At 36.1% G+C, this 13,504-nt stretch overlaps 1 protein-coding gene across 2 annotated transcripts in view; it reads left to right on the top strand.

The window, feature by feature from the left end:
• Window positions 1-10,327, top strand: part of COL21A1 (collagen type XXI alpha 1 chain) — a 198,649-nt gene extending 188,322 nt beyond the window's left edge. For both annotated transcript variants that reach the window (XM_055263888.2, XM_055263890.2), the window contains 7 exons: window positions 2,302-2,346; window positions 5,231-5,263; window positions 5,867-6,013; window positions 6,109-6,163; window positions 6,688-6,888; window positions 7,669-7,746; window positions 9,072-10,327. In XM_055263888.2, coding sequence (XP_055119863.1) covers window positions 2,302-2,346; window positions 5,231-5,263; window positions 5,867-6,013; window positions 6,109-6,163; window positions 6,688-6,888; window positions 7,669-7,746; window positions 9,072-9,259 — 747 coding nt within the window. In that variant the 3' untranslated portion in view covers window positions 9,260-10,327. The remainder of the gene's footprint in view (window positions 1-2,301; window positions 2,347-5,230; window positions 5,264-5,866; window positions 6,014-6,108; window positions 6,164-6,687; window positions 6,889-7,668; window positions 7,747-9,071) is intronic.
• The last annotated feature ends 3,177 nt before the right edge of the window (window positions 10,328-13,504 follow it).

Here is a 13,504-nt window from a genome sequence, read left to right as displayed (position 1 = left end):
AATGATTTGAAATTGTTTTATGGCAAAAGTTTGATAAAAAACCTTTAACCCTAAATATAAAACATATTCAAATCAATATATGAAAGGAAAATTAAACCAGAAAATTGTAACAGGCTAGAGAAATCTAGGGTGATTTAGAAAGACATTTAGTTTTGGGTGTCTTAGCAGCAAAGTCAAAGAGGAGACCTATTTTACTACTTCAGGAGACAAGGATAGTTTCACCTCAATTAAAGTGTCTATGGAATGGGTTTTTTCATTCACTGAAGACTGACTCTTGAATAGGGTGCCACTAGCTGAGTCAATGAAATAGTTATCTGGGATAAATTATATCTGATGGTCTTTCAACCTCTTAAGTTTTAGAAATATAAAACTTTTCCAACCATAAATTACCAATCAAGTGTTCAGACAGTATTTTAATGATGTTTTTAAGTTTGTAAGTCTCAGTGTCTGAGCTTTGCTATGCAGAATAAGCTGAAAATGTAAAGAAAAATACTCTGGACATTTTCACAAATGTAGAATTCTGAATGCTCTAGAATTTCTGGAATCGTAAGAGAAAACTTCAAATTGAAATAGTCATAGGCAAAATTTGCTATATCCACAGTTATAACAGTTTCTATTAATGAACTTATTCTTCATAACATACATAAGATGTTTTAGAGTGGTATAACAAAATTCAGTTGTTTTTTAGACAATGTTTATTGAAGATCTTCAAGTACTATGATATAGGATTCCTTTAAGTTAATATTGAAGTTGGGAGTGAGGTAAATGTTAAGTAAATGTCTGTGAGCTCTAGACCCACATATTCTAATTTCCTTCTTGGTACTGCATTTAGATGACTCATGGGCACCTCAGGTTCAATATGTCCAAAACTGAACTTGTCATCTTTCCCCATAAACCGCTTCATACTCACAGATTTCCTGTCATGATAATCAATGCTAAATATCTCTTGAACTTGACACCTTCTACCTCTCCTGACTATACTAGTTATTTCTTGTCAAGGGTCCTGGGCTACTGCAGTGTCTTCCTAACTGGTCTCCTTGAGTCCAGTCTACTTCCTTCTTCCACACTTTTGCTTGCATAAAATAGCTAAGCTACATATCTGCTTAGCAATCCTTTAATGGCGTCCCACACATGTTAAGATAAAGCCTGTGCCATCAAGTGCTTTCTGGGCTGACTGAATCTTTTAGTGTTATCTCTTGCCACTCCGCCTATTCTTATCCAATCCTGCTCCGCTGCCAAAAGAAACTACCTGCCTTTCACCTTTGTCTTCTCTCCCCGATACACCCTCCTACCCTTTCTCCAATTGGCTACCTCTTACTCATCCCTCAAGGCTGCACAAAGGGTGAGTCACATTCCCTACCCTTTCTGTCAGATGCCCCTTCCTAAGTTCCAATAATATCCAACCCAGATGTTTAATTATACATTGTAGACTTATCAGCAGTATTTTCATCATTCTAGATTTAATTGCTTATCTCTCTTACCACACAGTAAGTGACTTGAAGCCCACAATGATACCTTTGTTTCAGTGTCCCTAAGTGCCAGCAAATAGGTGCTGCTCAATAAATATTAGGAATTCACTTATGTAAATTGATGAATTCATTACTAGGCAAGGGCAATGTAAAATTGTAGTCACTAGATCTTTCATTGATTACCTTATCTAGGTATATGTCTTCCTAGAAACTGCTAATTATTTTGCACAATAAATATAAGGATGAAGTAGTGCTTCAGAGTCTAGCATAATGTCCCATGAATGGTAGATACCCAAAAATATTTATTGAATAGATAAATGTGTTTATACCTTTATTAATTTTTCTGTTCTCTTGTTCATGCTGATTTAAAGCTCTTCATTTAAATGGCTTTTTTACTAAAATGTGACAGTATATTTTAATTTTTAAAAATAAAATGTTAAAGAGGTCTTCTTGTCCTCACATGTCCATAGTCAACAATGAACATAATTGCCACTGAAATTAATAAAATGTCCATATCCAATGACTTTTTAAACTATTTTCCCACTATTAATATGGACTTAGAAGAACATCCTCATTGTCTAGAATTATTTACATGTTTCACCCAAATCAGTAATTTGTTCGTTATCTCTGTCCATTTTAACTATAAGATTAGGATGACTTTTCTTCTTTTTCTCTGAGTGACTGACTTTCCCATCTCTCACATAATTTATACATTTGTATCACTGCTTTTGTTACATTTCTTCTGGAACTCAAGGTAATACATAGTTTGTATGGTATATGTGATTGCATCATAAGTGTGCAGACTAATCAATAATGTTTATTTATTTTAAAGGGTCAAAAGGGAGAAAATGGAAGACAGGGAATTCCAGGGCAACAGGTACTTTTTGGTTTTCTTCTGATAAAAAATGAAATAACAAGTCACATAACTGGACAATGTTGAGAGGGGATTACTTGCAAAGAAAAATGGTGGGGAGAAGGATACGTATAGTATGCATTCTAAGCATATAAGGTTGAATATGTAGGTAGTGTGGCGATAATGAGTTTCTTTCATTATTTGTTTTATATTTGCACTTTCCCATACTGATAACGTTGGTGGCTCTGAATTTTGTTTTTTAATGCATCCAAGCAAATGACTGCAGGTAGAAAATTCCACCCATTTCTTGGGGGTAGTTATTGGCCAGAGACGGCCAGTCACACAATGGCAGCTTGTTCATCCCTGCTTGTTTGTCCTGCTTTTCTTCTTGAAAATCAGTTGGGGCCACGCGTGGTGGAGAAATGTACTTGTTTCCCTTCAGTTTGTTCAGAGAGACAATTTACTGCTCTGGAGATATATTAAAATGCTATCCTGAGAGACAGCGTTGTAGAACAGACACACAGTAAGACAGCTTTGCTTCTTTCTTGACTAAACTGTTCTCATTAGGTGGTGTTTCAGTGAGATTGCCATGTGACTGTAAGTTCAGTCAGAGCCAAAGTGGACGGACAAAGGCATAAAGGAGATTGGTACTTAGGTAGCATGTTTGCTGCTGTGTTGCTTGTAGCTGCAGAATGCTGGACATGGTTCCAACTTGATCAGGTCTGAAAGGGCAAGCTGGATATGTGAGTCCTCCCATGGGGTGGACCTCTTTCTCTGAGGGTGAGTGGGAGAAAGATTCTGCAATTACACCAACTCTGGAGAGAGTGGGATAAAACTGGGTAGTGATGTATCCAAGGACAGAGGTCTCTGTGTCCCTTACTTGGAGGAGTCTGAGAGACCATTGGGAAGAGTGTAAGCATAGGGCCCCAAGGTTATCTGCAATAGGGGATGGAAGGTGAGTGCCAGATGTTAAGAAGAATTGAGAATTTAGAAGCTAACAATAAAAGTAAAAGTAAAAGTAACCAAGAGGAGGAATGATTGGAATTGCCTGAGTACAATTATGTTCAATAAAATGTTTTTCAGTTTTCATGATCCTCCACTTGACTCAGACCCACTTGATGACACAAACAACTCCATTCCTGTTCCCCAACCTGGCAACACAGATTAACTCTCTGAGTTTCCTTAAGTCAATCACAAAACATCTGTAAACTGATGTTCTCATAGGACCTTCTTCTCTTCATCCATTTAACCTCCACAGCCCAGACTTTTTATCAAAAAATGTTACTCACGGTAACTCTCAGAAAAGAAGGATATTTCCTTTAGAATTTGAACTCGCAACTTAGCTAGCTCACTGGCTTATGGATCACACTTTCTCTAAGGTTCCACTAACTTTTTCACTTCTCAAGGAAAAGAGTGTGTGTCCTCTCCTAAGGCAGGATTTGGGTTCCCTAGAAAGCTTCTGCCCTAGATTGGCTGGAAGCTACATTTCTCACCACCAGGAGCTTAGCCTACATGGAGTACCCAGGGCCAGAGCAGCTGCTGCTATTCAGCAGCCGAGTAGCCACCCCAAACTCTTCATGTAAACACAGTCTTAGTTACCTGTCGCTCTACCAAGCACAGCACATGTGTATTTTTTGGCCCTCGTTTTGTGAATGGAGTCATCTTAATGGGTTCTCAGATGACAGCTGTTTTTAGTTTTAGCTCTAATTCAATTCCCATGGTGAGAACTTCACTGTTTCGTCTCTCTTATGTTGGTCCTAGTTGTTCTATTATATCTTGTAAGGATTACTCCTGCATTTCTTCAGAAACAAAATTCAAGTATGACCATACAAAGTTGGTTTTACTTACTAAAAGATTCATATATAAAAACTAAATATTTGGTGTTTTATGACGATTTCTATCTAATTCTTTTCTTTGTCTAATTTGGATAGCAGTGTTTGAGGAGCCTGAAAATTAATCAACAGATATACCCCAACTCAGACTTCATTGTGTGCAACATTATACATTAAATTTCATATTAAATTGGAGAACACCGATTTTTTATTTTAAAGTTGAATAATGAGAACCTACCTGTTGTTAAAGTCTTATCTTTTTTCCTGAGTGAATATTAGGAGATTTTTGAGCCCAGGTGTACAATGAATTTCAAAAATGGAAAATGTTAATACCTTTCCTGAGCGTCTTTTTCCTCTATAATACACCACTGAAATAAATATGGAAAAGAGGAGTGGGAAAGACTTTAATGGAGCCATCCAGATGTAGCTGGTAATTATAGTTGAATGAGCTTCATGCATGGTTTCCCCAGTGTTTGTATCACTGTGAAAAAATACCATCTTTTACATGACACTGCTTCTCTGGTCTCTTAATTACTGGCAGCGAATGGTTTAAGCACAGGACAGCTGGGGGTTTTCTCTCTTACTAGTCACTTTTAATGGTATCTTTGCTTTAACCCATCCTTTGTCAATAGCACCCAATCAAAATTTAATTTTAAGAACACACACTTGAGAAAATAGACTATTCATCTTAATCACTGAATACAAGAAAAAATATACCTAATATTTAATCTGATTTGTTTTTATTTTTATTAAAATAGTAATATATTTTAAATTCAGTAGATCCCATTCTTACCCACATGATTCGACCTGCAGCATTTGAAAATATTCATATCTAAGAAGGAAACAGTTAAGCAAATTAAAATTTTTATGTTATTCAGTTAACATATTTCCTAGTCATTAGCCTTCTCTGAAAGGCAATAAGGGTCTCTTTTGTGTGTAATTCTGTCACTAATGCGATCAGTATTTTCCAAATTGAAATTTTAAATTTGATTAAGTATGTGGGAAAAGGTGGATGCCACATTACAGTACTGTAGCTTGCACATTTATTATAGTTTTTTTCCTATTAATTTTCAAAGGGAATTCAAGGCCATCATGGCGCAAAAGGAGAGGTATGTTTCTTCATATATTATGCTGTCTTTCTTCAGTCCTTTTTGCTTGGGTTTCAATACTATATAAATCTAGCTTTTGAGTAAAAACCAGAAAACGAAACGTTTTTTATCTTCTTCAGTAGAAGTTCCCAATTAGTTGTTTTCAGAATATGTACGTTTATACTGAATTTGATATGAAATGTGAATTGTCAATATTACTGGTTTTTCTTCCAGACTTGGAGCTGAATTTTTTCTCCATATTTTTGAATAAAGAATATCGTGCATTTCTGTATCTGTCGGACCCACTAAAATGCAAGCTCCTTGTGAATAGGACTGTGTTACGCCCATTGTTTTATCTCTAGCAGTGTGCATATTACCTATACAATATACTCAATCAGTAGTGGATACCTGTAGGTCTGGCTGGTTGGATGGATGGATAAATGACAGTTTAATATGATATGAAATTTCCCTTCTGGTCAATGACAATATTTCCAGCTATTCCTTACATACCTGACATATTTACATATGTATACATGCATATTCACATCCTTAAGGAGTTTCATGATGCAATTATACCTTCTGAAATATTTAAATAGAACTTGTAAAGATTTCTTTTGCCTTTAGAGAGGTGAAAAGGGAGAACCTGGTGTCCGAGGTGCCATTGGATCAAAAGGAGAATCTGGGGTGGATGGCTTGATGGGGCCCGCAGGTCCTAAGGGGCAACCTGGGGATCCAGGTCCTCAGGGACCCCCAGGTTTGGATGGGAAGCCCGTATGTATTCTGCTTCTTTCACAGTTATTATATTTTCATTGATCTTTGCTCATGTTCTTTATGTGCATGTTATAACCCCTAATACTTTGATGCAGGGAAGAGAGTTTTCAGAACAATTTATTCGACAAGTTTGCACAGATGTAATAAGAGGTAGGTATCAAATATAGCATTTTAATAACTTTTCTCAAATTACAAAGGTAATACAAATTCTTAGGACAAATTGTAGAGGATATAAGTGAGGTGAAGAAGAAAACAGATAACGTTTATAAGCCTCATCTACTTTTCTTCAATGAGTATTTTTATAAAGATTTATCATATATACTCTTTTATAATCTTTTTAATAAAGACATTTATTATTTTGCCATTATTTGAATTTTCTTTTTTAGCATATTTTTTGATAATTTAGTTCATAAATATGAATATAGTCCACCAATTTCTTTTGGGGGCACTTTCACTTTTTCCCCTATTTTAAGCAATTGCTCTAATAAAATTACGACACAGAGCAATGAATATTTCCATAGTCAAATTCCTAGAAGTGAAATTATTGGCCAAGAAATATGCACATATTCAATGCTCATAGTTTTTTTCTCTGTAAACTGAAAAAAAATTAAAAATATAATTAACACCAACTCACCATTTAAACATAAGGGATGGGGTTTCTTTGTTTTTAAAAGCCCAGCTACCAGTCTTACTTCAGAGTGGAAGAATTAGAAATTGTGATCATTGCCAGTCCCAACATGGCTCCCCGGGTATTCCTGGGCCACCTGGTCCGATAGGCCCAGAGGGTCCCAGAGGATTACCTGGTTTGCCAGGAAGAGATGGCGTTCCTGGATTAGTGGGTGTCCCTGGACGTCCAGGTGTCAGAGGATTAAAAGGTATGCAGTTAGTTTGAACAAGAAAATGAATTTTAAAAAGTCTTTTTTTAAAAATTCATACCCTATATCCATTTAATAGTCAAGAGTTAACTTTGTTTTCATGATAAAGAAATCTGTAAATGCTCGTTTTTAAATAATTTGCCAATTGAATTAAAGAGAAATTATTTTCTTAATGCGATATTCTCAAATAGAGAAGTCAAATTTATGAACACATAAAGTTACAAATTAGAAAATGTTGCCAATGTACTGAGAAATTTTGCTTGAGTGTAGAAAAGTTTTTAAATAGAAAATCACAGTTGCCATTTCCTTTATTTTGACTTTGGTAACTTTCTGCACTGTTACCTTATTCATTTTTTTTTTCTATTATAGGAAAAAATACGTTTTGCGATAAAACTTCCTAGTAGCCCAGAATTTCTCCCTGCCTTTGAATGTTTATGTGAAATGTTGGTTGATAATTCTTTCCTTTTTGTTTAATAGTATATAAACGATTTAGATGTTTCATAAACTAATTTTAAAAAACTATGATTAACACAAAGGGCTAATAATTCCAAACCATTTTCTTTTCTAAATATTTGATTCCCATTAAGTTTTGGATCTAAACCACTGATCATTTTAGAAATTATTGCTTCAAAACTTGTTTTCCATTAGTAAGAAAAAATAGATGGCAAGCTGGTTTTTAAAAGACATTTTTCTTTCATGTGTATATTAACAGCTTTGAATGAAACAATCTAGAAGGCAGTGATTTTAAGTAAACTTACTCAGGTGTTTGACACCCTGCAGGCCTACCAGGAAGAAATGGGGAAAAAGGGAGCCAAGGGTTTGGGCATCCTGGAGAACAAGGTCCTCCTGGTCCCCCAGGTGAGAATTGCTACCTGCTCATAAGTGTTGCTGCTCATTTTGCTTTAAGAAAAGTCATCATAGATCTATGTGAAATAAATTGAAACCGAGACATCCGTTTTCTTTTTTGAGTGATTCACATTTAACACACTGAAGTCTAACTTCTAGAATATTTTTTCATATATTATCCTCAATTTATTAATCCTTCAATATTATCTCTTGCTTATCATTTAGATAGTTTAATATCTATTCCTTAGAAGAGTTCTAGAATCGTTTTAGTCACCCCTGCTTATCTGGTGTATAACACTGTTTAGTCTTTATGACTCTCAGGGAAGCAGAGAGATGTTGAAGCGGTTAAGAAATCTCTGCTAGCTGTGCAATGTAACTCTGCCATGTCTCAGTTTCCTCATTGGTAAAATGGTGATGATAATGTTATCTCCATCATGACGTTATTGAGAGATTAAATACTTTCTATATGTAGTGCTTTCAGAACAGTGCAGGACAATCACAGTTATGTTTTCAATAAATGTTTGCTATGATTAGATGTTATTAAGAGGCTTTGGAGTTGATCAAATGACTTAACACTATTTATGTAAAATACTTTGAACAATACTTACAGTTGCAGTTAAGTGCTAAATAGATGTTTATTAGTAGTAGTAGCAGGGAGTAGAGGAGTGAGAAGTGGCCCAAACCACTGTGCTCCTTCCCAAAATCTGAATATTTTGTTTTTGTTATTTTGAATCAACTTTAAAAGGCCAGTATCCTAAGCTAGCTTTTGTTTCCTTGAGCATGCTAATTGAACTAATCAGGCTATGTTTGACAAATTAGGGCTTTAATACCTATGTGTATTGATGATATCGATGACTATAATACTAAAATAAGAATAATGCATTTAGATATGGAAACTAAAAATATGTATAATAGAAACTGTCTTTTTTTGTTGCAAATATGACACAAAAATGACTCAGCTTTGGCTTACGTATGTATCACCTATTAACTTATAATAATATTGGTAAAAGATAGGCTGAAAGGAAGAAATAAGATTGGACAATACACAAAATGGAATATTATAATGTTAGCTAAATGTTTTAATCAGTAGCATGGTTGCTATGTTAATATGCTTAGCCTAGTTTTCAAAAATTACTGATAACTTTTGGATGGTTCTTTTCAAAGCAGAAGACATGTAGAATTATCAAGAAAATGCCCCTACTTTATAATTAGTGCAAATATATAAAATATTCAAGAGGTTTTTTTTTTTTTTTCAGTTTAAGTTTCTTGAAGAATTGGCTCTTTCACTCTAAAAAACTAAAGTCCTTTGTTTACATCTTGCCAATGTCCCACCTTAGGTCCAGAGGGCCCTCCTGGAATAAGCAAAGAAGGTCCTCCAGGAGACCCAGGTCTCCCTGGCAAAGATGGAGATCATGGAAAACCTGGAATCCAAGGGCAACCAGGCCCCCCAGGCATCTGCGACCCATCACTATGTTTTAGTGTAATTGCCAGAAGAGATCCGTTCAGAAAAGGACCAAACTATTAGTGTCTGATGCCTCATTCAGCAGCCTAGGCATGGTGCTTTTTCTGTGGTCTTTTGCATCTCAGGAAGATAACCAACAGTAATCCCTTGAAAAGAAACATAAGTACCTCGGTGTTTTTATTTTTTTTTCTTATGGAAAAAAATATAAAAGGTCACGTATACTGATTTTAAAGGCTCCTCAGTCAGTTGGAGCCCTTGGATTAGCAGCATTAATTAAATCTCAAGGGTTTCTTGTAAAGTCCATTTATGTTAATCAAAGTTGAATATAAAAATCCACCATTGCCTGTTAGCCAGTCAATTTTAGTCACTGTGAAATATTTCACATTCAGCCTCCATGCAGTAGAGATTTGAGTTTAATTTCATGTCCATGTGACTTTCATGTTTCATATCTCATAGCTCATGCTACTACATAAGCCAAAACATGTATCTCGTCATTGGAAGTAAGATTAGGGCTGATATTCACCTGGGATAGACAGTATTGGTGAACTACTCATTTCCTACAGCGTCTCAGCCTTGATAAGGGGCAGTGGATTGCCTGTTGTTCAGTGTTGTGAAGAGCACCTCTGAATATGATTAGTGTGTTTCTTAATTCATTTCAAACTCTAAAATTAAATGAATGGTGGTGCTAAGAAAGAGTAGTAATTACTTTGGGAATGGTCAAAATTAACATTAGAAACATTTTAGACAAAAAGTTTCATTGTACATTCAACGAAAATGTAAGTTCAGAAGTACTAAAAGCCTGTATTTTATACTTGTTGATTAATCAGAATGTTTGTTGTATGCCTTCATTTTCCATTTCACTTATATGTGTATGTCCATATATGTTAATTTTCATTGTAGCAAAGCTAATGGAAATAAAGCTAATGCCGTAGTTGAAAGAAAAGGAAAACTCCTGAAATCCTAGAATGTCTTGTTATTTTTAGCTGACTGTAAAATATTATGAACAGTCTTTGTGTATTGTTCTTAATGCTTTTGTAAGAAACAGAATTTGAAATATTTCATCCTTGTCATGCTCAAAATTTTGTTACATGCTTGTTATTCAGAGTATAATAAAGTTGTGTACAGGCCTGATTACAATGTCTTTTTTTATACCTAATTTTAACTGATTGTTGAGTATGGTATGTATATTACATGGTCATTTATTCAATGGATGTAATTTATTAAATCATTCACCCTATTCTTAAAAAACGTGTTCACCTGAAATAAGAAATTACAAATTGAATTGGTGTGCTACACACCTGAACAGTTGAAACACTTGCTTCCTAGCACAGTCATGGCTGTTGCCCAATGTTTAACTTTATTGTCGTGCAAATTCTACTATTTTGATGAGGACTTTGGAGGAGACTAAAATTCATGATGTTTAGTGGCTGAATGAGCGTAAGGCTTGTTCTGATGTTTTATCTCCAGTAAAGCCCCAGGTATCTGCTTAAGCCAACAAACCTATTGCCCCTGCTTTAATTATGACATTTGCTTCTAAGAGCTGGTAAAGAATCAGAATAAAGCCATCGGTATCATTGATTTATTCATCCAACAGTACTCACCATATGGATAGGTTCTGTGCCTGGGATACAATGGCAATATAGTTAGAATTTGGCCTGAGGGAACACATGTATAACGAGACACAGGTAAGTATACAGGTGATTCCAATACATTAATTCTAAGAAACGAGAAAATGCAATTGAAATGTAAAAGATGATGTTATGGACTGAATTGTACGCCCCCGATTCATATATGGAAGCCCTTACCCCCAGTGTGGCTATATTTGAATATAGGGCTTTCAGGAGGTAACCAAGATAAATGAGGTCATAAGGGTGGAGTCCTAATCCCATAGAATTGGTGGCTTTATAAGAAGAGGAAGAGGTTGCTCTCCCCTACTACCCTCCCTCCCTTCATCTGCTTCATCTACCTCGTGGCCTTCCAGCTCTCACACCCAGGGAAGACTATGTGAGTACATTGCGCAAGGTGACTCTCTGCAACCTGGAAAAGGGACCTCACCAGAACCCGACTATATTGGCACCCTAATTTCGAACTTCCAGCCTTCAGAACTGCATGAACAAAAATTTCTGTTGCTTAAGCCAGCAAGTCAATGATATTTTGTTATGGCATTCCAAGCAGAGTAGTGCAGATTGTAGTAGGCTAGGAGGTAGTGGCATAACTAAGTCATGTAAAGATAATGAAAATGAGCAAAGGGTGGAGGGTTAGAAAAAGCAGGAAGAATTCCAAGAACAACAAAATCTATGGAATGTAAATTATATTTACTTTCAGTATTTCTGCTTTAAAATTTGGCATCTCAAGATGAAATATTTGCATAATTTAGCATGGCATATGTTGTGTCATAGTTATGCCTTGGAGAAATTTAAGACTAACTCATAACACACTGATTTTCAAGAATGAATAGTTGAATAATCTTGCTCTGCAAGTACATTTTTGCAACATAACTACGTTACGTGCTCAGCACCGTGTTACCTGAAAGGCCTTTTAGTGTGGTTGCTGAGAGCATGGCTTCTTTCCTAAGCTTTCCGGCATCCGAATTCCTACATTTTGTTTCTAGCTGTGAGGCTTCAGAAAATTTATTAACATCTTTGTGCTTAAATTCTCTCATATGATAAGTTGGGGATATTAATAATACTTACTTCATAGTATTAAAAAGATTAAATGAGACAAAACAAAAGAAATTCATCAGTGAAATAAGTCATACAATTTACTAGAACTAGACAGAAAACATGGGGTTACCAATTTTTTTTTTTTTTTTTTTTTTTTGAGACAGAGTTTCACTCTTGTTGCCTAGGCTGGAGTGCAATAGCATGATCTTGGCTCACTGCAACCTCTGCCTCCCGGGTTCAAGTGATTTTCCTGTCTCAGCCTCTGGAGTAGCTGGGATTACAGGCATGTGCCACCATGCCTGGCTGATTTTGTTTTTTAGTAGAGACGGGTTTCTCCATGCTGGTCAGGCTGGTCTTGAACTCCTTACCTCAGGTGATTCACCCGCCTCGGCCTGCCAAAGTGCTAGAATTACAGACGTGAGCCATCATGCTCAGCCTTTTTTTTTTTTTTTTCTTTGAGATAGAATCTTGCTGTGTCACCCAGGCTGGAGTGCAGTGGTGCAATCTCGGCTCACTGCAACCTCCGTTTCCCAGGTTCAAGTGATTTTCCTGCCTCAGGCTCCTGAGTAGCTGAGATTACAGACACCCAACACCATGCCTGGCTGAGTTTTGTATTTTTAGTAGAGACGGGGTTTCACCATGTTGGCCTCAAGTGTTGGTCTCAAACTCCTGGCCTCAAGTGATCTGCCTGCCCCAGCCTCCCAAAGCGTTGGGATTATAGGCGTGAGCCGCCGCGCCCGGCCAAGGTTACCAATCTTGAGAGTGAAAAAATTTTAAAAGCACTAAAATCATTTTATATGTGTGTAACTGATACTGAATAAAGCTGATCTGACTCATTGGCATTCCTCTTGAATGTCAATTCAGAATGAAACTCTCAGTCTTCAGGGTAAAAATCATTCTCAGTAAAGGCTGTCTTTGCATGATTTCAACGATTTTCATCTAAAATGTAAAGTAGGGACAATTTAGAAAAAAAAAAAAAACCCTTAGGGTTTATAGTCTTGTGGTACTATACTTTGTCTCTGGTACTTAGAACTTTGCTAGGTGCTTGATTTAATTTTTGTCATGAAGGGATTTTCAACTGGAATTGAGCTGGGAGAACTCAATTGAGAACTCGTCCTTTGGTCCCCAGTAGAGGGCAGCAACACACACACACACACACACACACACACACACACACACACACACACACACGCGCGCGCTATGATCTCTTCTTCATTATATTAATCTTGTAAGTCTTATAAGTTATAACTATGTATCTTTAGCCTGAACATTTTCTCATTTTTTAAAGTATGGCTAGATTTATTTTCTTACAACTTAGTTGTTCCAAAGAAGAAAAAAATTGTTTTCATAAGTTGAATACCTAAATCACAATTAAGCCATTTATATTTTGATGTGTTGCCTATCTGCTTTACCTTTGTATATTTCCATTTGTTAAAATCCTCAGCTAGGAGGTTTGGTTAATTCTTCTGATTGATAACGTTATTGCCAAAGGCAGGGTTCAAAGCTCACTCCTGGTAGTCCTAAATTATAGATCTGGCCTATTGGCTGTGCCTCACCTTGGGGAGGCAGAAACTTGCTCTTACCATTATCTACAGATTGCAATTAATAGTCAAAGGACATGTCACCATAATCCAGGCACAATAGG

This window comes from Symphalangus syndactylus, chromosome 23 (assembly GCF_028878055.3).
Source record: "Symphalangus syndactylus isolate Jambi chromosome 23, NHGRI_mSymSyn1-v2.1_pri, whole genome shotgun sequence".
NCBI classification, from domain to species: domain Eukaryota; kingdom Metazoa; phylum Chordata; class Mammalia; order Primates; family Hylobatidae; genus Symphalangus; species Symphalangus syndactylus.
This window is presented reverse-complemented; position numbering and strand designations above follow the sequence as displayed.